Source organism: Anopheles nili, chromosome 3 (assembly GCF_943737925.1).
Source record: "Anopheles nili chromosome 3, idAnoNiliSN_F5_01, whole genome shotgun sequence".
Lineage (NCBI taxonomy): Eukaryota > Metazoa > Arthropoda > Insecta > Diptera > Culicidae > Anopheles > Anopheles nili.
The window spans coordinates 56235567-56260500 of record NC_071292.1 but is presented as its reverse complement, the minus strand read 5'-3'; the positions used below and the strand labels follow the sequence as shown (position 1 = coordinate 56260500).

Here is a 24934-nt window from a genome sequence, read left to right as displayed (position 1 = left end):
GCTAGCTGCTCCAAAGCGGTTCAGGTCGTTATCTTAATTCGTTTAAACAGATATCGATAGCAAAATGTTCAAAGCAAAAGACAGCTCATTGAAAGAGTGTTGTGGGAACACTAAAAGATGTGCTGTTTTTATTTCAACATTTCTTCATATGACCATTCCAACTATGATTATCAATTAAAGTATTTTTCTCGCTAAAACACCTTAATAACCCCACTAATGTTGCTGTTTCTGCACCTTTCGTGCAATTCCTAGAAGCACCTTCTTCATTTCCTTTCATCTGCAATGCCAGCGAAAGGATGTCGAATCATAATCTATTCGAACACACACGCTCTTTATCGCCCGCGCACAGATATGGGAAGATAATCAAGCCCGAAAATTGGTTACCAAGCTTGCAAACGGTGAGGGTATGTAAGCGTGTATTTATCGACTGAAACGAACTGATTACAGAACGGGCTTCGAGACAAACCGGGCAAGTGTGTTGGCGATCGCGAGGAAACAGCTCCCTGTAAGACGCCGTGCCTTCACCCTTGCGTAACGCATAAGAAGTGTGGCCTGGGCTGAGGGCGTTACCTCCACTATCAGGCGGCAAAGATCAGTTGCAGCGAGTAGCCGGGACGTGCAAAAGCTTCCCTTCGAGCGGACCGCGCAGTCAGTAGCGAAGGCGTGCTGGTCCGAGATCGTACTGTTTTCCGCGTGTGCTCCTTCGTGTGCTTGCAGGTGAATCGATTGGTTTTTGCCTACCATAGAGGCAGTGCATTTTGTGTGTTGTGTGTGCGATTTACGTTGAATTTGGCAGGTGTTTAAAGAACTTTTGAATCCGTTTTTTGCAGGAAAGCATACCCTATCGGATAGCCAGTGCAGGTGAACGATCTAATCGTGTGATCTTCGGTGTAGTGTGAAGTTGAAGTTGCATAACATTTAAAAGGATCCATACATCCCTGCTGGTTGTAGTTTACTGTAGCAAGTGTGACGTGATCCCGGCATCATCATGAGCCGCAGGGACAATAACGTGAGAAAATTGTCCTTCCTAGGATTCCATACGAAGGAGGTAAGTGCACTTCAACAATTTTATTCATTAAAATGATGCCACATGAAAGTGAGCCACTGCAATGAATGCATTTCATGCTGCATGTTGCCATGTGGTGATGTAATTTTCATCGAACCATGATAGGGCTTTGGGTTTTTTTTTAAATTGTGATAAAAAGTAATGATTCCAAGACGTCCAAAAGTGTACTCTTATCAACTGTGCGGGGTGATAAGTTGATGCAAAGGATTTTTCCCTATGCACCATTTGGACATTAATCCTCCCGTGTTGAGCTCGTTCGATCGGTTACGTGATAAGGATTGATTTTGAATCCTCTTTTACGACAGCGCACTGTCGCGAATGCACTGATCCTGTTTTATAGCGGCTGTTTGGAGGCGATCGTTTGCGTCCGAAATTCACTTTCAAGAGCTTGTTGCTGTCAAAATTACACACCATCGGAATCCTGACCCGGTTTCCCAAAATTTGATGCAATTATCTCGTGTCTATAAATCGTGGGTCGTAAACTGCTTTTAAATTAAAGCTTAAAAACCAGCGTACGAGCGTACGATCAGACGGCAATAAGAACACGTGTGCGTGAGAATGTTATCTTTTATCTTCTAAATTTGGTTCGTACAATCAAGTTGTTGGATTACGTTACCTCCACCGGTCGGTAAGCAAGATACTGGTTACTCGTTTTTTTTATTCACCGTCTGATAACTCAAAGGTGCAATAAAGCGTAAACGCATCGTAATGCTGTACGCATGCAATATCCTTCAGCTGGCAGCTCCGGTTGACGTGGGAGCCAGCATAGACCCTGATAAGACGGACGCAAGTTTGATTAGTGACTTCTCAATATTTTTTCTGTTTAAATTTACCACCCCGAAGCGCAGGTACGTCACACTGTACAGAATAGAAATAAATTACAACCCACCCCACTATCGGTAACAATGGTCGCCCTGTGAAAGGGCTATTTTTGGACACCGTGGGACTCCTCGCAACCCCGTCGGAATCGACCTAGGGTTATCGGCACCGTTCGGTTAATTGATCAATAATCACCCACTCAGTGTCCGGTAACGAGCGATTACGCGTGATTTACACTCGCTCTATAACGGTAAACGGGTCGCCCCTTGCCGGTTAATACTCCAAGCATGATAAGAGCCGTGCGTAAGTGCCTCGGAAACTAATCAAGCTTCCGATTTCAAGCGTCACGTGCTAGTGGCACGAACTGAGCTGGCTCGTCGCTTGTGAAAGATCGCAACTTGTGTAACTTGTGTGTCAGCCATGGGCATGAGGCGTCAAATATCGCGTCCAAGCGCGGTGTGTGAAGTGCGTATCGATTGAGTTCTGGTCTGTTCTCGCTACGCCGTCTCGCGTCCGGTGGTGTGGCGTGAAAAATCGATTCAAGCGTAAAATGCACACGACGACCTGATGCTCATCCGATAGGCGGGGTTGCTTTGCCTTCCGTGACTCACAGGGGTCCGGTGCACTGTACGATTAGTGCAGCGGTAAAGCACAGGGTGATTCACAAATGAGTATTATTGTTATTAAATTTACTCAAATATTTCTGCACGCGTTTGCCTTTGCTGGCAACGCATACCATTTTTCAATTTTTCCGGAACAAATTTAAAAATTATTCCTCTAATTTCACACAAACACGAGCCCGCGTGTTGTTTGTACACCTTGTGAGACCGCGTACCAGACGGAGGTTCTAATAACGCACGGCTCTCCTCGTAACTAAACGTCGGGCGTTTCCACGTGTTTCCAGCGCGAACGTCTGGATGGGGTACGTGGGTGCTTTGTGGGCCGCGATTTTTATCATACCAAGCCAGTGTCTCTCCGCCTGCAGTCCAGACGGAAACGCGTCCTCAAACGCGTATCGACGCGGTGTAATTGGATACGCGTGTGCGGGCGGATGTGGTCGCTGTGCTTTAGAACGACTTGAAAACAGACCATGTGTCGCGTAAAATGGCGTGCGTTTGGTGAATGTTAACGATGGGTGCATATTGTGGAAAGCTGCAGCCACCCAATCCAATTTGATTAGTGTTTTAGTGCCGGAAGCGAAACGCGAACAACGGACAGCAAAATGAGCAGAATTGTGCCGATTTTAAAATTTAAAGCCCGTGGATTTATGGTAGGTAGCGTTTGGATGGGTAGAAAATTGCTTTGCACTTATTTTGTGTTCCTATTGGCGAAAGTAGCACGTTATCGATGAACCATCAGGCGCCTCCATCGCCTACCAGCGTTCGTGTGTTGGACAGTGGATGGTATGCATTTTTTACAACTCCTTCGTAGAGTGGACGTGTGCCATAAATAAATAACCCCTTGTCCCGATGGTACCGAGGCACTTGGTTATTGATTCACAGTTTTGCACCTGTCACGATGCTTCGTGCACTTGACCTTGGGCGTAAGCCATCGATCCGCCATTGTGCAACCGGTTCCCTTCCGGCTCCGGCCTTGACCTGACACGCGAACTTGTTGTACCGGGATTGTCACAGGGCACACCGTTAAATGCACCATTGCGGAATTGAAATTGCATCAGCCATTGGGCAGAGTTGGGAAAAAAATAGTTAACATGCCGCTTCCGCCCAACAAAGGGTTCCGTAAATGTTTCCCAAAGCTGCGTAATCCCCAGGCCACGATTTGATATCGAACGTGCTGCGAGTTCCGATAACCTTGCCCGGCTCGTGCCACGGTTTGAAGTTATCAATAGAGATATCTGTAGCAGCTGTTTACACATTCCTCGGCGTATCGTTTCATCTTTTTTTAGCTACTCTTTTGATAGCGAATGATACTTTTAGCTCGCCCCAATATTTGCCGCTGCCCGTCGCTGTATAATGGCAACCAATTTCTTGAGCGATGGCCCGTAATGAAAGGAACTCGCTCGCTCTTGGAGCCCCGAAATAGATCCATTATCGTGCGCTCTTCTTCCCTGATGCGTTCCAATTTCGTACCTAGGTGACAAACGATACGTCACAAAGTTAAACGAACACCACCGCAACACCTATCCGGTAACCCGAGCCCCTCGGTCGTTCGTTTCGTTACGTATGCCGCTGCATTTCATCCCTCCTTGTTGTTCGCTCGCGATCGTTTCCCTATTTCGCAAACGTCGAGCAGCGAGAAACACTTACTCAATTAGCGAAATTAACATTTCGTGATCGGGGGTCACGTGGATTTGGTCGGCCGGGCGCCAGATCGCACCGATTATGTCCTTGCGAATCGACAGATTTTGATCATTTCGGGCACGCTGCTGGATGGTGACGGTTCGCAGACGCGCAGACTGAGTGGATTTAGGTCCAGTGATCGCGAGAAAGCCTCTCGAAGAAGCGAACCGTTTGAGCGATTGGCGAGTGCGAGAAGTGTTGTGTAGTGTGACGAAATAATCATGAACCGTGTTCTAGCGGTGGCCGGCATCGATGGCCTTCGCCGAAGCTCGTTGCCGTGGAATATTAAACAAAACTACACGTTGATAGTAAGTCGTAAAAAAACCTCTCTCCCCTGATTGTGTGTGATGCGATTGCGGTTTTAGATATTCATTCAATCACCTAACCGAACAAGGTGCACTTTCGCTTACCTTTAGGTACACAGCCAATTATCGTTCTTTCGTGTACTGTTACTGTGTTGTTTTGTCGCCAGTTTGCTTTGCGGTGACGACGAAACTATGATAGATGGCCATCGTGCATGATGCTGCTCCTCTTGAGTGGAAAAACTCATTTATCCCTCAGTCACGACCAGTGATCTAGCGCCTCTATGACGATGGCGATGGCTTAGGGTGCTTTATTGTGTGATCCAAATCTAGGGCTTTGCGGCGTAGGGAAAATGGCATCAACGTAACGAGCTCACCAAATGAGAACATAGTGGCGCCGTTATTGGAGCTCGCCGGTAGCACGATGTGGGACAAAAGCTAGCACAGCTCGTCCACACCCAGAATGATGCCACCATCCGGTGCATTGGTTCGGTCACCGCCTGGACACCCCATTCTGGTGCCGTTGGCTATGATTGATGGATTGTTTCAATAAACGAAACACATGTGCGACGGTGTGATGTGTTTTTCGCATCTTCTTCGCTTCTGTCGTGCCGGTAATGGAAGTTGCTTGTTCGTTCCAACAATGCTCTTGCAAATAATAAACCCGGGAACAATTCTGTCGCGTTTGCGAAGAATATTATACGTGCCTTTCAAAGCTCTGCCTATAAACAAGTTTATGTGCCGATAGAACCGATGGATAGATGAATTGCCCATTGAAGAGTCGAGAGCGTACAAAAGGATGAATGAATGTGGTGAAGAACGATAGGGAAACCCCCCCCCTCCCATCTCGGTAGTAAGCCATTCTACGAAAAGTAAGGAGAAATCACGTGCGGGCTGGAAAAGCACAATGAAACCGATAACGCAATCAGCAAACTGAACCACAAGCAGTGACGAAATTTCGACCTTCTCCGTCCTCAAGCGGACGGAAAAAGAAACCAAATCGCGATAAACGGGGTCGGGAAAACACAACCCCAAAAAAAAAAAACAACCCCTCCCAATCAGCTGTGTGCGTCGCCCGGGAAGGACTTTTCCCGCTGCGCGAGCGAGTAGGCGAGGAAATCTAATTGCAGAAAACAACTTGACCCGGTCTCCTGGTAGTGTCCCTTGTGTCGAGTCCTAGCGCCACCCGTCCGTTCACTTTCTCTTTCCGCCAGTTCCCTGTGCACTCTTTCGCACGGGTGGGCTTCCTTGACCATCGCCACGGGCTGTGCCATTGCCCCAGATAGCGCTGTGGGAAAATCGGGTTTTCCACCAGGGGGCAGATAAACATTGAACTTCGGAGAGCGTCCGTGAAAACAAAGCATGCTGCGACCGCGAAAGGATGGTTGTGTGGTACGAAATGAGCGGATCGTTGGCAGGCGAAAAAAAACGCTTGAGAGAACTTTTCCCTCTTCACAGGTGGAAGCTCGAGTAGCGCAAACATTACGACCGCTCGGTCGGTTCTCTCACCATGCGCTGGTACTCTCGGGCGTGAGATTTTCGTGCTAGCTCACTGCTCGCTCACTCACCAAGGGCCTTGCGGTGCACATCTTTTATGCATTCTTTTTTTACTCACTACTAGGCGCAGGCCTTAGAAAACCGATGTTTTTGGGGATTACAGTGCGTCACAATTTTCATAACGGAAATGCTTATCGATCCCTCAACATCTATTGCATTTGAAACTAATGCTCGTGGTGTTCGCAATTCAACGCACCGTTTTGCAGCAGAAAGATCATGAATTCATGCCTTAACACACCTAACCTGCATTCCGCCGCTCACTGTGTTCCGGATTCCATCAGATAACCGAATCGAAACCCTTGCCCTTATTTTGCTCTCTCAACGAACCATCTACGAAAGTCCTCGTGGGTCGCCAGTACTCCCCGGCAGCGCTGAAAAGTGTCTCTCCTCCCAGCAAAGGGGTTGGAAAGCGGCACATCCGGGCTACGGCCAGCCGGTTGGCGCGGTTAAGCTGTCAAAACAGTAGCACTCCCACTCTCACGATTCGCCTCCACAGGAGCGTGTGTAGCACCAGCGCAACCTCACGAGCTAGCGAGAGTACGCGCGAGCTCTCGAGGAAAAGCCTGGAGAGTTTTCCGATAAATAGATTTCCACCAACCGCGAGATGTGGGCCAAACGCAGATGTGCCTGGAACCTCGACGGGAAAGCATCTCTGCCATCTCTGCCCGGGTTGTCGGATTCCTTCCGCTGCCCACATTCTCGAGCAGTTCGCCTAGGGCAAGGTGTGTGTTGGTGTCGCAGGACGAGCTGTGTGGCGTGGGGAAAATTTCCACCCATTTTCACCAAGCATCGCCTTTGACGGAGCATTATTCCATCCGATAAACGCAGCTCAGTGGTTTGGTGGTTGAAAACAAACAAGGCAGAGTAGTTGTTTCGCCGCGTACTCCTCGTTTTGTCCCTGTGGTGTAGTCCTTGTCAGTGCTAGTGTCATTATGTGATGAAGAAAACCAAACAAACCCATTATCCTGTCTTGTTCAAACCGCAACAGGGCGAGGGATCGAACGCAAGGGGATGAATTCTGAGAGCAGTATTCGAAGTGATTTTGTGCTTGAAAGTGGGCCAAGCGTTTCAGCAGGAATTTGTGATGGTTGCGTGTCGAATTCAACGTGCTTTTTGTGGTCGCTGTGTTCCGAAATATGACTCGGAACTGTTTTAAATACTTTGCACTTCATCGTGAACGTTTGCACATAAAAAAACGAAGCTAGAGTGTGACCTCGGGGCGGTTTACTTGGTGACGCTTGGTGACGTTAGTATTACACGCCCGTGCAAAAAATGAGATCGATCTGAGTTTTGCGAGGAAGTAGCGAACGCTAAACTAACCGTGTGCCGAAAAAGGATAAGCGGAGAGCATTAGAGTGAGAGCACGGGAAAAAGCAAGCAATAGCGAAGTGACCAAGCGTGATCCGAAACAAACAAAATATTAGCAAATAGTTCTATTTTCGATTGACGAATTTAGCGACGGTGGGATTGCGCGCGGTTGAAATCGACGATTTTGTGATTTAGTCGTTTCCACGAAACGGTGCAATCATTTCGTGTGGTGAATCGGCCGAAGGGCCCTCTCGTAAATCGATCGCACGTTTGATCGCAGATTTTCAGGGTTATGATCGTGCTTTGCGAACGACCCCCATGGAGATACGTTCCGACCTGTCGATCACACGGTGTGGAATAGAAAATTATGGTTTGTTTATGAAAGAAGCATGAAACGGTCTCGTTCTCGCCATCCAGTACTTTACTGCCCATTTTAATGGGCTTTTTATTCTAGCATTGATGTGTGCTGGGCTGGTTTTTGAGTTCGATTTGCACACCGATCGTGCGAAATTTCATCACAAATCTGTGCTCACCGCTGTGCTTATCAGCAAGCATTACTCGGGTCAAAAGGTCAAGGAACGGCGCCGGACGTGTACGAGCACAAACATGCTAGCTGAAGTTCAAGGGCCAGGGATTAAAAATGCCAAATTTATGACCTTGTTTATGCAAACGATTGTTTTGACCTGGGGGGCTTACAGGCGAGCGAACGAAATTTATGATCCACCCCGTAGGGGTCACACGTAAGGCTTTGGCAAACCTCCTTCGCGTGCCCAGCGGTCGTGAGCGGCATAACGAAACTGTTCTGCTCGTCTCTGGTGCCAGAACCATCGCATTTGATATGCAGGAGAAAGGGATTACTTTCACGGTTAGCTGGGATCTTGCGTCGGATGCCTGAGGGGGATTGAAATAAGTTCTCAAATCGATGGTTTTTGCTATCCTAGCTAGCGAAACATTTTGACGAGACAAGCGAGAGAGCTAAATGGAGTATTTGTGGCACCGATGGGTCACAGACATACTACGGCTTTCGTCAGAGTGTCGCCTGGTTGACGATAACATTTATTTTCATTTTACCATTACGAACGTTTCGTGCTCTCTTGAGGTCGATTCAATGCATAGCTTCGTCCTCTTTCATAAAGTAGTAGGACCCTCGTAGGCGAGCATTTCACTGTGCTGCTTTTGCAGACTTAATACGCAAGGTATTAGGAGTGCAGAAATGTGTTCACTTCCAACACAAGCTTTCGAAGTAGCAATCGACACCTAACTGCATTAACTAGGGTACCGAAAAGGGAAACAATCGCACACGAACAAGAACACACACCATTGGCTTCGAAGGGCGTCATTATAATAAAATAAATATGCTAATGAACCACGTCGCGACGCGCGCGTTTAGTATCGGGACCGACTGCGCTCTATGAAGCGTTTCATAATTTACACGATCTCGCCGATTTGCTTGCGTTTAATTGTTCGTCCGTTTTTTCCGTCAGTCTCCGTTCGTTCAACCGCCGCTGCTGGAAATACTCCACTCCGTACACGCAAAAAGTGATTTTGTTTTTGCTCACGCCCTCGCTTCGAAGCATCACATCAAACCGTCGATCGATCGTGCCAGCAGATTCGACAGAAAAATGCGTCGCAGAAAAAAATGAAAACACCGTGCACCGTTTGTTGCCGCCTGGTAGTACTAATTGGTTGTAAAATCAAGCATCACTTCAAGCACGGTACCTTCGGAAGCTCTTGGCTGCCCGGGGCCGGAGGCACTTCAATCGAGCCGATCGAAACGATAGACAATTATTAAACTGGAAGCGCTGGGAACGCTAGGGCAAACGTGCTGCAACTTAGGGGACCAAATTAATCCACTCCACTTGAGCTACCGTTTTTCTTCGACGCGGTGTGGATTTTATCTGTTCACAAGTGCTCGATGGTCGTGGCCTGTGCAAAGGTACCCTCGGAAGCTGATAGTGCTGGGAAGCTTGAGTGCGTACCATATTGATAAAGTAATTGGAAGTGTTGTCCTTGCGCCCGCCCGAGGAAGTGCCCACTTGAGTGAGGCAACAGTTGAGGCAGGCGATTGTCCATGGTACGGTGAGTAATGAGGAACTAACTCACTGTTCGTTCATAATCTAACTTCATACCGCGGGCAATTAATTCCACCACCAGAAACATTCCCCCTGTGGAAGCATATGTTGTTGTGAAAAGTACTGGGCGTCTCCATTTGACTGTCAATTATCGTATTTTATTGGTTTTTACGTACCGTGTAAGTTTTCGCATCACTTGAACGGGGAATATTTCTAGATGACGTTCACACTCATGCTGGCATAGGAATGAGAGGAGGCTTTACAACGTTGTGCAGCTCGAAGCATCCTTTCAAGTACGCCACCGCTTTATCAGCTCTGTACCTTAGCCACGTGTAGGACAAAACCGATGGATCAATTTTGACGAACATGCTGTGATTTTGGTTCTTTTCCACGAAACTCCAATCGAACGCCCTACGGTCGTGTGCACCTGAAAATAGAGAAAGAAAACCTCCAATTTGAATACTATGAAGTTTGATTCGCGTAATTCGCGCTACAAACTCGTCCAAAGCAAGAGCTGCTATGCCTCACTACTCACACAGGTGACCGATCTGAGCTATTAAACAACACGGTCAGTACTGTTGCCAATATTGTACCAAATGGGAACATTGCCGCTCTTTCAACCGTGAAACTTAGTTGGTCGACACGCAATCATCCGTGCAAGTAATTAAAGGGTGGATCGCACTCCATGTTTAATCACAGTATTATTGCTGCAATATTCTTGTTGAACTACAAAATGAAACCTTTACTCGATGGTAAAAAGGTTTAAGTCCTACAGAGCTTTCGATCATCTTTTCTAACTTAAAGTTTTTCCCATTTGATTATTTTAAATAACAAACCGAACCCTCTAGTAGAGCACTCCCTTTAACGCCACCGATACTGAAACGAACGAATGTCACTGCCACGGTCTCGGTCGACATTTTGGCAATGATTTCATGGGAGGAGTGAGTAGTTGGGTTGGTTTATTTATAAACTCTACTCCCGGTGATTTCGCGCGTAATCCATCCACCAGGTGGGCCCCGGCGGCGCTTGGCACCGTTTGTCGTGGTACTGGATTTCTCTCCAAATTCCCAACAATCACGGTGTGACGTTCGACTAAACAAGATCGCGTGACTCGGGGCAACTTGGGTCCTAGGACAGCTTGTACACGCTTGTCGGAATGCTTGATTGGGAACCGTTGCTAAACTTCATGCCCTATCGTTATTGGCTTCTTTTATCTAGCCGCTTTTTCGATTAAACATTCAAAGCTCGCAACAAGTTGCGCGAGGTACGATGACATGATGAAGTTCCAGCCAAAAGAAGCCTTTCCAGACAGCTTCAGCGTCATGGCATTCTTTGACGAGTGCTTGTACGGGGAAAAAATAATGATCAATTAGACGTCCTATAATGTCACAAAGCTGATGTCGTGTTGTTTTTCTTTTCCTGCGAACTCGCGACCTTCCATTGCAACAGACGAGCAATGACGATCCGAACGAGGTACACCTGGATGACGAAATCGACCGTGTCTTCGGAACGTCCAGCACCGTCGAAAAGGAGCGGTTCGAACTGAACCGGCTGCAGGACCAAGTCATCCTGGACAACTCGCCGCTCAAGTACGACGAAGCACACCGTGTCGCCGACGGCGCGGATCGCCCGATGCATCAGGACACCGTCTCGAGCGCCAGCAACACTAGCAACACCACCAGCAACAAAGCCGGCAGCAACCATGAGGCCCGCAAGCCGGTCTCGCCTCCGACCACCGCCCCGACCAGCCCGATCTCGTTCTCCTCGAAGAGCGAGGCGACGGACACGAAACCGTCGACGGCCAACAACACCACGCTAGCGGACAACACGTCGAATGACTTCAGCGAAACCGTCCACGATGAGCCGGTGGTGGACCAGGGCACTGTGCAGGGCGAGCAGTGGGTAAGTTGGCCTAAGTCTGGGTTAGGATACGCTGGAGCAACTCATCCTCTAACACGTTGGCTTTCGGCAGGATACGAGCGCCAGGAGGAATGTGCACTTCGACAAGGACAAGAAGCCGGTACCGATCGAGGGCCTACAAGTAGAGGACACCAACGAGGAGCGCCGGCGACGAACGGAGTAAGTAGCAAACGAAGAGGGAATGTTTTGTAGAGCAAACCATCTCTGCGTTTCGTAGAACTTCGTCAAGTTGACAAGCACTTGTTGAGAAGGGTCCAGTAGCTTTCGGAGAAAAACGCGCGGAGAAGCGATTGCTCGAATTGTTTCACCACGAGTGCCGGAGATGTTCCATTCATCAGGATAACCCTTCATAACGTTCGTTGCCATTTTATTTCATTCGCCTGCTGCGAGCCCTGCATGGCGCAGTTGTCATTCCAATAGCTCTCCTAACAAATAAGCACATCACAAAAGCAACGCCAAAAAGGATTGCTACTCTTGAAATGTCACCTATAGATAGAATCCCTAGCACTCATGTTCGTCCTTTCATTTCATTCCTTAACACACGTACACGCGTTAAACCGAAAGGAAGCTGCTGCAAAGCAAACCCACCCGAAGTAAAAGGTTAGTGAAGGCGAAAAGGACATCGTGGCCTACTGGCGAGATGACTGGAGATGTTTATTCTTCTTGTTGTCTTCGCGTTCGCATGCATGCCAGCTGCTTTGGTTGAACATTCGGAATTGGTTTTGAAATTTATTTAGCGATTATTTGCTCTTTTGGGGTACGTTTACCCTGCAAAAGGAACTGCTCTTTTGTCTTGTTTGCTGTTCAATTGCAGCGATTGTTTTTTTTTTTGTTGTTGTTCAAAGGAATCAATTTTACTTCGTTTGCTTTTTTGCTCCCGTTGTTTTAGAATTCGCGTGCCATTTTTACTCAACAGCATGATGTGATTCGTTTCGCTTAGTAACGTTTAATATCCGTCCCCTGATCCGGTTTGGGCCGGAGATGGATCGTAATTTGCAAATTTCGTTTTTTTTACCGCGCTATTGCAAAATGGCGGCAAAAGTGCTAATTTCCCTCCCGTTCATCCACAGGCGCCACCATCCGCACAAGTCGCGCAAGTTCTCGCTCCAGGAGTACCACCCGGAATGGAGGCGCCAAAGTGGAACCGAGGGTGGACCAACTGGACGCCGGATCTCGGTGCAACCGGAGGACGCCACTCTGCAGGAGGCGGACATCGACGAGCTGACGTCGCACCGATCGGATGACCCGCGTGCCCTTCGACGGCACAAGGTAAGCGCCCAGACCGGTGCATCCTTGGTGAACATCAACCGGAAGGACGCACCCCAGCTGCATCACTTGCTGCCATCGAGCAAGTACAAGAAGCTGTACGACCACAGCCCACACGAAGTATTCGTGCAGCTGGACGAACTCACGGGCAGTGGGGAGGAGCGCGAATGGAAAGAGACAGCCCGTTGGATCAAGTACGAGGAGGACGTTGAGGAGGGCGCTGATCGATGGGGCCGACCACACGTGGCCTCCCTGTCGTTCCACTCACTCCTGAACCTGCGCCGCTGTCTCGAGACAGGCGTCGTGTTGATGGACCTGGAGGAAAAGGACCTCCCATCGGTGGCGTACCGCGTTGTCGAACAGGTACGTAGAGTGTGTGTGTGTGTTGGGTGTCATCACCATGCAGACCCTAATCGGCTCGCTTTCTACCCACTAGATGGTCGTCGACGAGCTGATCCACGAGGATGACAAGGCCGTCATCATGCGGGCACTGCTACTGCGTCACCGGCATGTGAACGAAAGCTCGCATGGTGGCTTTTCCTTCGCGCCGAAGCGAAAGTACAGCAGCTACACGAGCCTCCAGGTGAGTCACTTTGTACCGAGTTCTCATACGAGGGTGCCTGTCCCCTAGAGGGCTCATAGTGCGGGAGCATCTTCCACACGTTCGCTGTACTCGCGACACACAAACACACCCCATTTGTGCCACCATTTCAGCCATCCTTGTAGTGTTATTAGAACGTCGCATTTTACGCCAAATTCTCATCATTAATAAACCAGCTCGGTAGCTTCATTTCCATTGCCCAAGGGTGGAGTGACCGTGTCCGCTAAGGAAAGAGGAAAGCGAGAGTAGGAGAGAGACAGCGGAGCAAAATAAAAATAAAAAGAATTACTTATTCAGGAGCTTACGTCCAGTTGATTGATTGAAGGCGTCCTTGAAAGAAGCGTCCTGGTCGGGAAAGCTACACGTTGCCACGATTAAATTAATTGATTCGTTCCGTTTCGGTCTTGTTTCCTCCCGGATGCGATGGCCACACATCGTGTCAACGGTTTCTAATAATAAACCTCCCAAACAGGACTCTCTACTGGACTCGCTTTGCTCCCCGTACCCGTAGCAGCAGGACACGGTTCACCCACCCGTGTGGAACTGTTGATTATCCTTTACGTTACTCGAACACGTTTTTTTTTTGTCTTACTTTTAGAACCTAGCATTTCGTATACATGATCGTAGCATGGAGCACTTGGTGTTTACGGGCCTCATTGACACTAACACTAACACTAGCCAATTGGTAATCAATCGAGCGCCTCGAATGCGGCGGCGTTCCTTTTTATCTCCTCTGTACATATACGTAGCAGCATATCGCATTTATCGCACAATATCGTTCATTGGTAGTGCACCTGGGTGGTGGGACACCGGGGACAAGGTGGCCTTTTTCCCCGATGGTTAACCCTTGAATGCCTTACCTAATACACACCCACACCTGGTGAATGGAGATCATTGCTATTGGCTCGACTGCACTATAATAACCATACGCGGACCGATGCAGCTTGCAGAGATGCAAACTTCATTCATTCGTCTTGAGATGAGGACGGGGAAGCGTTAAATGGAGCTTTACTGAGGATTTTACGATTTAGGTGTGCGTGTGTTTGTCGTTGCTAAGCTGCTTCCGGCATTGAAGGGTTAATATACGAATGGTCGTTTAAATGATGAGCCAGGACCTTTACGTGTCCTGACCATGTGACACCACCGGTCCAGATCCATCCTGCAGTGTGGATTGTGTGTGTGTGTGTGTGTCTGCACACCCGCAATTAGCATATTGATTATTTTTGTTTCGGACTTTTTGTGTTTCCGGAGAGAAAGAGGAACGTACACGATTCGTGAACAAAACGTTACACCAGCCACTCGAATCCGTTTCGTCACACATCCGTACCGCATTATCGTACCCAATCGTTCGTTAGTATGCAAACAAACGCACCCATTCTGAGCCACACATCATCAGACCGCTCACGCCAGGACACCCATCCGCGCAGTAGAGCAGAACCGTTTTAGAACATCACCCTCGGGCTCGATCCACCGGAACCGGGTCGGGTGTGCGCTCTTTCTCTCGCTCTCTTTCTCTCTCTCTCTCTTTCAACCTATTGTGTTTGTTTCGATTTCGTTTCTCGCTAATTCGAATCCTCGCGGATGGCACCAGTCCTTGTCCATGCGCGCCGAGGAGACCGGCAACGGTGAGGTGATCGTGGGCGTGAGACGGTTGAACTCCTTCATCAGCCCCACGCAGAGCTACACGCTCAGCCCACCCTCGCTGCACCCGAACTCGGTGTACGGCCAAAGTCCGAACCTGTCCTCGCGCAACCAACCCGTTGTGGGTTCGCAACAGGCTCCATCGGCGCAGAAGGAGCGCCATCAGCGGTTTGCCTCCTCGAATGGCAGGGCTCGACGCTCCGGCAGCCAGGATAGTAGTAGCGCAGCAACGGCAGCAGCAGCAGCCTCGTCCGCAACAGCAGCAGCCGCCGCAGCAGCACCGGTGACCCTAACCACGGTTACCAGTGCCGTTGGTATGCGACGAAATAACACACCTTTATCGCTGACAGTTGTAAATCAATTAATATATCGAACCGATTTAAGCAACTTTCACCGGCAGTGTTCTTCCTCTCAAGACAAGATACACACCTTTCCTGGTTTTTTTTCCTTCTATATAGAATCCGCTGTTTTTTTTCTTTTTTTAATCCTCTCAAATACACACACTCGCATACACTTGGCTTGGTTTCCAGTTTCCACTTCGATCGCGGCGGCGAGAGAAAGGGCGAACGGGAAATCGCTTCTTCTCTCACGAAATTGTTCCCTAACGAACGTGTGGAAATAACATAGTGAAAACAGTATCTAGAGCTAGTTTGACTTCACTTTCAAATCTAACGTTTTTGAATGATTTGTTCTCTACACAGTGCGCTTGGTCCTTATTTTTTTCTACACAACCCTTCTAGTGATCAACAGTTTCTACTTTAATCTTTGTTCTAGTCCCTTTACATAGTTCTCCATTTTATTTGTAATAAAATCTACTTAATTTTATTGATTTTAGCTACAGCTAGAGCATAGTTTTGCAGCATAGAAGTTTTTCTTATGGTTTAACATCTTGGGATCTTTGAATATTCGGTTCTTGACGAAAACATGAAGATAAACCACCTTCCAGATGGTTTGATCAGCCATTGATCTGTTCATTCGTTGTATAATATTCCCGTTTTTTTATATTTCACTTACTAACCCTATTTTTTGCTGTGAATAGTTGCTTGCCGTGCATTTTGCTTTTTTCTGTGGGTGGTGGTACTAATTACACTAAAGTAAACCTAAGATGCATGTCCCAACCAACGACTTTTGACGTAATCGTTCCGATAACGAGCGCCTAGCTGTAAGATTTGTGCTTTCTCCTACCAATGCTTGTCTACCGTGTATTGCCACAAACTGTGGCATCCTTCTTTCCCTAGTCTTCGTCTGTAGTGTGAAAACCGTGCACTGTTCGTGATCGCTAATATCCCTTTATTGTCCCATTTCTTCTTGGCCATTGGCGCCCCAGAGCGTGGATGATAAGAAACCGCGCATCGTCCCAGCGGCCGAAATCAACGGCCACGGTGGGCACGGCGAAACCCGGATCAACATCAGCGAAGAAACGTACACCTCCTCGCAGGAGGACATCAAGATGCGCACGCAGAAGGAGTCGATCCTGAAGCGCATCCCTGAAGGCGCCGAAGCAACGACCGTCCTTGTCGGTGCGGTGGATTTTCTCGAACAACCCACGATCGCGTTCGTGCGACTTGCTGAGGGCATTCCGATGCCAAGCATCACGGAGGTCCCGATCCCGGTGCGTTTCCTGTTCATCCTGCTCGGACCGCAGAAGACCGAGCTCGACTACCATGAGGTAGGCCGCTCGATCGCCACACTCATGTCGAACGAGCATTTCCACGACATCGCCTACAAGGCGGACGACCGGAGGGAACTGCTGTCCGCGATCAACGAATTCCTGGACGACTCGATCGTGCTTCCGCCGGGCAAGTGGGAACGTCAGGCGCTGTTGCCGTTCGAGGAGCTGAAAGCCAAGAGTGACATGATCCGGTTGCGCAAGAAGAAGGCTCTCGACGAGAAGATCAAGAGCAAGCAGTCTCAACTGCTAACGAGCGAGGAAGAGAAGAAGCTACTGGCAGCAACCGGTGGCGATGGGGGTGATGGCAAGAAACCCAAAAAGAACCCACTCGAGAAAACGAACCGTTTGTGGGGTGGATTGATCAACGACATCAAGCGCCGTTACCCGATGTATAAGAGCGATATCATGGACGGGATAAATGCCGAAACACTCGCGGCTACCATCTTCATGTACTTCGCGGCCCTTTCGACGGCCATCACGTTCGGTGGGTTATCATCCGACAAGACACACAACCTGATTGGCATCTCAGAGACGCTCGTGTCAGCATCGATGGTTGGTGTCGTGTTCCACCTTCTCGCAGGTCAACCTTTGGTCATCATAGGTACCACCGGACCGCTACTGCTGTTCGACGAAGCGCTCAATCAGTTCTGCATCTCGAACAACTTCAGCTTCCTGACCGTGCGTGTCTACGTCGGGTGCTGGCTGGCCGTGATCGCGCTGATCGTGTCCGCGTTCGAGGGCAGCGTTTATGTGCGACTTTTCACGCGCTTTACGCAGGAGATCTTCTCGGCACTCATCACGCTGATCTACATCGTGGAAACCATCATGAAGCTGGTGTCGGTGTACGCGCGTCATCCGTTGTTGGCTGAGTATCAGTACAAGAACGTGACCGCACCACAACCGCTGGTGGTGCCACCCTACGGCGAGGACGTGGGTAACGACACCACCGTCTCAAGTGCTGCTGGCTTGCTCGCCGAGAGCCTTACAACGGTGGCGAATGTCACGTTGGGCATCCCTGTTGAAGCGGACCACCTGCTGTTGCCCGAAGACGCCGTTGGTCCTCGGAACCGCCCAAATACGGCCCTTTTCTGCACGATCCTTACGCTCGGAACGTTCTCGTTGGCCTACTACCTGAAGCTGTTCCGCAACTCACACTTCTTGGGACGAAACGCACGCCGAGCTCTGGGTGATTTTGGTGTACCGATCTCGATCGCGCTGTTCGTGCTGCTTGACTTCATGATCCCGCAGGTGTACACGGAGAAGCTGAGCGTACCGGAGGGTCTGTCACCTAGCGATGACACACGCCGTGACTGGCTCATTCCTTTGGGCGGTGTGCCTGGATGGATGCCATTCGTTGCCGGTGTTCCCGCGCTGCTGGTGTACATCCTTATCTTCATGGAGACGCACATCTCGGAGCTGATCGTAGACAAGCCCGAGCGAGGCCTGAAGAAGGGTTCGGGTCTGCACATGGACATTGTGCTGCTGTGCTTCCTCAACACCGTGTGCGGGTTCTTTGGCATGCCGTGGCATTGTGCTGCCACCGTCCGTTCGGTGACGCACGTTTCGGCCGTCACCATTATGTCGAGGTAGGTGAAACACACGTCAGACACGTTCGCCTTTTGAGAAGGTTCAACCATTTCGTCCTTTCATGTCGCCCACAGGACCCACGCACCTGGAGATGCACCACACATCACGGACGTGAAGGAGCAGAGAATATCGGGCTTCTTCGTATCACTGCTTGTAGGCCTCTCAGTAGCGATGGCACCGATCCTCCGACTGATCCCGATGTCGGTCCTGTTCGGTGTGTTCCTGTACATGGGCATAGCTTCCATGAGCGGAGTGCAGTTCTTCGAACGGTAAGTAAGATCTGGCTTCGAGTAGGTGATCCTATCTGATCGCTTTTTCACACGTGCTTCTTGGTAGATTGCGGCTGTACCTGATGCCCGTAAAGCACCACCCACAAGTGCCATTCGTGAGGCGTGTGCCGACGTGGAAAATGCACCTGTTCACCGGTGTGCAGATATTGGCCCTCGCCATGCTGTGGGCCGTCAAGTCGTCGCCGTTCTCGCTGGCGTTCCCGTTCTTCCTGATCATGATGGTGCCGATCCGGAAGCAGCTGGAAAACGTCTTTTCACCGCTCGAACTGCGTGCGGTAAGTGATTTGTCGAGCAGCACCTCGCAGAGGATGGCGATCGATGATGGAAATTTTCCGTTCTGCTTTTAGCTTGATGGCAGCCAACCGAACGAAGGTGCGGAAGATGAGCCCGACTTCTACGAACAAGCACCCATACCCGCTTAATCGCGTCCCGCGTAATGTACTCGAAGATGGTGTGCCCAGTGTGCCCAACGGATGCCGGGTTATCCACGATAACGACTTATCTAGCCGCAAGATAACACAATAAGCAAAGGCTAGCAGCATGGTTGAGTTTCGTCGATTGTATGCAATATTAAATTTCACCCGTCCTGTCGCAAATGTGGGCAGGAAGGGTCGAGAACAAGATGCGGCAGAGCGCAGGTATCGAGTGCAAACTGATTGCGTGTAGCACGTGCGTCATCTGCAAGTGCACCAGGCGGCGTTATCTTTTAGGCGCGACTGTCGAACAGCGTCGAACAGAGCGTTGAATAGGAGCAATACCACACGGAAGCAATTCCATCGATCACAATTTCACTGGATTGGTAGATTTCGTCACCAAAACCACCTCCTCCTTTACGTAACGAAATTATTAGGTGTAACGTAGGCATGTGAAATATCAAGCAACAGGCATTAACAAAGGCAAAAAAAAGTAACAAACGTAGCATAAATCAAAGCAGATATTCAATTGGCCCTTGTCGACGGAGGAACTTCTTGGAGTGGCAAAAGCTTCGGTGGAAATAGAATGAGTGTGTATGTGTGCATGTGTATGTTTACAACAGTCTGTGATCAGTATTACTTACAGGACATGAAGGTACTTGCATGGAACCACGAGTAAAAAAAGGGCATAGAACAGATGGAGGCGCACAGTATAACGAGAGTAGAGAACAAATCAAAGTAGTAGATCGGACCTAAACCAGACCTTTCTCGCAATGAAGAGAAAGAACATCACTTTTACGGAAACGATGAGCTAGCCACACGCGGCATCAGGGACGTACGGAGATGATGGTTGTGAGCGGTGGTGTGCGACACGACCGGAGCGCAACCGTGAAGGATGAACATTTTATTTTTGTGAATCTTTAAAGCTCCCTTTTTCTACTGTAGCCAGATGTTAAGGGGTTGGTGCAGGGAGTGCAGCGTGCAGGCGCGAAGAAGATTGTTGTGTAGTGTTGTAGTGGCCAAGCCAAGAACAAACAGATTGATGTGTATGCGATGTGTGTAGCACGGATGTCGTAGGATGAATTTGTTCCGTTTATGTTTCTTGTTGATGAAAAGATTCTATTTTCACAGAGATATATTGACATTTGCTTCGCTCGAAAGACAAATATTAACGGCCGCACGGCCTCAATGCCTCAAGGAGGGATACTTAAAACGTAACGGAGCGCGTTACAGGCCCGGCCTAGCGAGTACCGTTTCCTGGGCGGCCGGCACTTTGGCCAAACGGAGGCATATTTACGGAGGAGAATTTTATCTTACTTTATATATTTTTTTAGATAGCCATTAACTAGACGGTCCTTCTGCAAAAAGGGCTAGAATACCGAGGACGTTGTCGAGCATGCATGTCGTAGAGCTCTTCGCATTACTTACACTAGATTAGTGCATAGACGGTACGAATTGAAATTTATTCTTCAATTTCTCGCGTCATCCTAAGGACATTATTAGCCTTCTGATAGCGTACTAGCGTAACCGAACCAACGGTACAAATAAAATCTAAACCATATTCCATCTTGAACTGTTTACTTAATTTTATTGTTTGTAATATAAAATAGAATGACTAGGTTGCAATTGTGCAATTTTATTCCATGCATTTATCATGCATTTTATCACATCTGAATTGCATTCCAACAAAGCTTATAGAGGTTCGCAAAGGAAAGCTTATGTTTTAACCTTCCGCTTTGAACAAAAAAAGCAAAATTACAAATTTGTATATATTTTAAACATTTTTCTGTTTAAAATATGTTATAATCTCTTCTCAAAATGTAGTTACTGCTAGCACCACGCATTTCAGCTAGCTCAACGGTAACGGTAATGACAATTCAGGAATTCAAAGTTCTACTGGCAGCCTACTCAGCTGGATTCAGCAATGTCAAAGGAAACGTCAAGGTACGTGCGAGTATTCGATTGTTTTGGAGGGGTATTGTTGATAGCGCAGAAGTTTGTACATTTTACAATCAAAAGTTTGTTTTAACCCACTATTTCTCGCGGAAATCGCAAAAAAACACCAACGGGGCTATATTTCCTTCGAATATGCTTGCGAGTAAAGTGACAGTTTCCCCTACATAACAAAACAGACACATCTTCGTCGGTATGTGAATCAGAGTGACGAGACATAGTGCCCGGTTTTCGGTGTTCGATTTGCTGAAACTAGTGCCCAAGTGTGGTATTTAAGGCTATTTCCTGTAGCAGGTTTGTGTTACGCAATTTAGTTATAAACTAGTCAGAGTAACTACTTCGATTTGTGGTTGTGCGTTCCGCCCGGTTGTGCGCCGTCACTCGATTGTCCGAACGGTGCTTTTATTTACACTTTCCATTAGGACTGTTCGAGGTCACGAATGTGGCTCACGGGTTTTTTCCTCCGTGGTGCGTTGCGGTTTATTATCATAGTTCCACCATCAATCGATGTCAATATCGTTACGAATCGCTTCACATCGCAAAATGTCCTGAAGCGATCGACCGGAGGGCATAAAGGAACAGAGCCGCAAACGCAACCCATCCGGCTCCGTTTGCCGCCTGGCAGCTTTTATCAGCGCAGTTCATTGGCCCGCCGCGGACTTGTACTGTTGTAGATGCACTGTGTTGTCCTGGGAGGCTAGGCCGTGAGCAAACATACTACGATATCGCTGAAATTGGCCAGTCACGGCAAGGGCAGCGGCAAGCGGATCCGAAACGTACTAATCTACGTCACGATGACGCCAGCGACCGCGAACGGGCGACGGAATAATATCTGGGAGACAAGCTGCAGCACCTCGCTATCACTCCTGGAGCTGGTTCTCCGTTTTTCCCGTATGTGCGCACAAACCCACGCACGTCCTCCCGGATGGGCTTTGTTGTTTGCTGTCATTCATATCGTACGGCATAAATTAGTGTCTCGTCCGGAGCAGTGTGGTCTCCGCGAACTTGCGGTCGTGTGTCGGACGCAAATATCGTGCCAACTTTGCGGGCTCGACGTGATTGTGACCTGCGACGCGATAGTGCCGAGTAGCAGCAGCAACGGCAACGGTATCCGCGCAGCAGCTGAATGGGTACAATTTGTCCATCAAAGTTTACTTTGGGGCCCTCGCCTTACACCGATGGGGCAGCTGGTTGGCAGGGTAACGTAGGGAAAAGGCCCACTCTGATGGGATGTGCAAATAGTGTTCGATGGGAGAGGTTCGTTCGGTGGAAAAGTGAGATGAATTTATTGCACGTGTGGTTGTTGTTCTGCCTGCGGGAGCGATGGGAATAAAAGAGGCAAGCAACGACGAGAACAACACCTCGGAAAAGTCGGCAGATGCCGGGTAATTACTATTGACCGGGTTCGCTATGCCTGTTTGCTTAGGGTCCGGCAATTAAACCCCAGCATGCCCGTGCGGGCTGGGGTGCGTGTGGACTGTGAAAAGTTTGGTACAATTGAAACCTATTTAGAAACGAAAACAAGCATTTTTCCAGCACGTCCTAATGTGGGCCAATGGTGAACATATGGTTGCTGTAATTCCTCGGAGTGCTCTTAGTTCGTTGTCTTATATGTGCTGTTTAATTCAAGACTGTTTTTGAGCGTTCTTATTATCTTATCAAAGGTTTTGTTTTTGAAAACTATTTGGTCTGATTGCACTGTTGGCGCTTTAAATCATTTATCTAATTCACAATATGGTACAATTTTCATGAAAGAATTTTTACATATATTATCATTTTTATTTACTCGAACAAATTCTGTTTATTTGCATGCAATTCATTGCAGAAACATCATTTATTTCACTTCATTACAGGAGCTGCAATTGTTCGCTCGCTATACAGGAACCGAAAACCATACTGAAAATGAGGAATGTAGAGATAAATCGTTAACCGAAGAAATGTACTGCTATGCCACTGGAAAATAATCATTCACGGGTATATATTGCGATAAAATAACAAAACTCACCTTCTTCGGCACTAGTCGGTGTGGTCATAAAATACCGGGCACAGCCAGTGTATTCATTAACCGATCGCAAAACAGCACAAAAACATACGGCACCACGTGGTCCCACGTGGTGCGTCGAAAGTGGAAATCATGTTAAACAAAGCACAAAAGCTAGTTCTCGGAATAGTGCTACTGGTGCTGGTCGATATTATATGGGTTTCGTCGAGCGAACTAACCAAGGTTGGTAGCAATAGGTAGCCTTTAATTAACGCCAGGGCATGCCAGCTGGCCCCATGCTAATAGTTCTAATTTACGTTTCTGCTTTTTTCCCGTTACCCTGCCGTAATGTATAGTTTCTGTACGAAAATGAAAACTACGACAAGCCGTTCTTCTGCACCTATTTCAAGGCGTCGATGTTCACTATATACTTGATAGTGCTCGGGTTGATTGCGCCATGGAAAGAGAGTTGTGGCCGGAATGGAAATTATTCGGTAAGAACACGTTAGAATTCATTAAGCAGGTGCATCGTGAATGCGATGGTAACGAGTATTTCCATTTGATTTTCACCCTTTTTTATATTTGTAGCTGATGGATACAATAGAAGAAGACGAAGGATATTACGCGAATGGGACGTCCACTTTGGTAAATATATCACCGTTTGGTTGTCACTCCCTTCAGGAAGAATTCCTCGTTAATGTTACCTTTCTATTGTTTCGTTTAGAGCGATTCCTCATTCGTTCCTATTAAAACGGACTCGCAAGTATCCGGTACTGAGAGCGATGACTCGAGCATACGCAGCGTGCGCTTCAGTAAAGTGGCCGAAGTGCGCGAAATGTCACCGCACGAAGCATCCGAAGCGCTGATGTCCCGATTATCGTATGCTGCAAGCCTACGAGTTCACCGCCAGAAATCGCACCACAAAACCGCCCGGACAGCTTTACTATTTTGTGTACTGGTGAGTTTACTATTGCAGGTTTAATCACCTTCAGCAGTTCTTTTGATACGCCTATTTCTTTTCTTTCAGTGGTTTATTGCCAACTATATGTTTCAGCTTGCACTGGAACCCAGTGAAACGGCTATGGTAACGCTGCTCAGTTCCAGCTCGAGCTTTTTCACGCTCATCCTAGCCGCAATGTTTCCTTCGTCTTGTGGAGATAAGTTTACATTTTCGAAATTCTTCGCCGTCCTTCTGAGCATTGCTGGCACCGTAAGATTCCCCGTAGCAAATGTTCTCGCGACGAAAATTCTAAAGAACTTTTTACCTATTTATTTTTAGGTCATGGTTTCCTTCTCGGAGATCGACGAACCGAAAATGTCCCGTGGCATCGTCCTAGCGCTGTTGAGTGCGTTCTTCTATGCGTCCTACCTGGTTCTAGTCAAGCGTAAGAGCGACACGGAGGAAAAGATAAGTATTCCACTGTTTTTCGGGTTCGTCGGTTTATGGAATTTGCTGCTTCTGTGGCCGCTACTGTTTGTGTTGAACTTTTCTCAATTGGAAGTGTTTGAGCTACCCACGCGACGACAGTTCATTGTGCTCTTTCTCAACGGGCTCGTTGGCACGGTTCTTTCGGAGGCACTGTGGCTTTGGTAATTATCGAGCTAAACTATGCAAAACGCTAGTCAAATAATTTACTGTGTGTCTTTTCCTCACAGGGGTTGTTTTCTAACTTCTTCGCTCATCGGTACAGTAGCTATTTCGTTGCAAATCCCACTCGCCATGGTGCTTGATATGGTACTCCACGGTAAAACATACCCGTTGCTATTCTATCTCGGTTCGTTGCCCATGTTTCTGTCTCTAGTGCTAGTGGCCTTCCTTGTAAAGTTTGACGACTGCGATCCGATACTAAAGTTTGGCAAACTGATGTATCGGCGGTTGTGGAATTGTCGAAAAACAAATATTGTTCGGATACCGGATTTAGAGGAGCAGCACGAATCCCTTATCGATGGTAGTCATGAAAACTAGGACAGAAGATGTTTAAGGGTAAATGTACCGGTGATACGATCTACGCGCCTTACATGCGCACGATTCTTCGCCAGTCCTAGTTGTTCCTATTGTTTTTTTTTATTATTATTATGATCCTATGGCGCGTGTAAAAGTGATAAAGAGGAAAGCCACCCTGCAGGTTCCGCGAGCTGAAATGATTGCCGAGCGTGAGTAGGCGAAGCAAGCCTTTTAATTTTAT

The 24934-nt window shown here is 48.2% G+C and overlaps 2 protein-coding genes across 4 annotated transcripts; both read left to right on the top strand.

Annotated features, from left to right (window-relative positions):
* The first annotated feature begins 988 nt into the window (after positions 1-988).
* Positions 989-20381, top strand: LOC128726972 (anion exchange protein 2). 3 transcript variants are annotated; one of them, XM_053820825.1, is made up of 11 exons: positions 989-1048; positions 10874-11326; positions 11397-11503; positions 12415-12973; positions 13047-13193; positions 14803-15067; positions 15119-15209; positions 16176-18110; positions 18186-18380; positions 18448-18676; positions 18749-20381. In XM_053820825.1, exons 1-11 carry the CDS (start codon positions 989-991, stop codon positions 18821-18823), a joined length of 4116 nt encoding a protein of 1371 aa, XP_053676800.1. In that variant the 3' UTR covers positions 18824-20381. The 3 variants fall into 3 exon arrangements, with proteins under 3 accessions (XP_053676800.1, XP_053676801.1, XP_053676799.1); XM_053820824.1 differs by lacking the exon at positions 989-1048 and adding exons at positions 4407-4493; positions 11909-11944 and having other exon boundaries at positions 14803-15204; positions 16180-18110; XM_053820826.1 differs by lacking the exons at positions 14803-15067; positions 15119-15209 and having other exon boundaries at positions 16180-18110.
* Positions 20382-22770: 2389 nt separating this feature from the next.
* Positions 22771-24714, top strand: LOC128726134 (solute carrier family 35 member F5). The gene is made up of 7 exons (XM_053819924.1): positions 22771-22991; positions 23105-23242; positions 23337-23393; positions 23473-23706; positions 23776-23958; positions 24028-24338; positions 24405-24714. Exons 1-7 carry the CDS (start codon positions 22902-22904, stop codon positions 24712-24714), a joined length of 1323 nt encoding a protein of 440 aa, XP_053675899.1. The 5' UTR covers positions 22771-22901.
* The last annotated feature ends 220 nt before the right edge of the window (positions 24715-24934 follow it).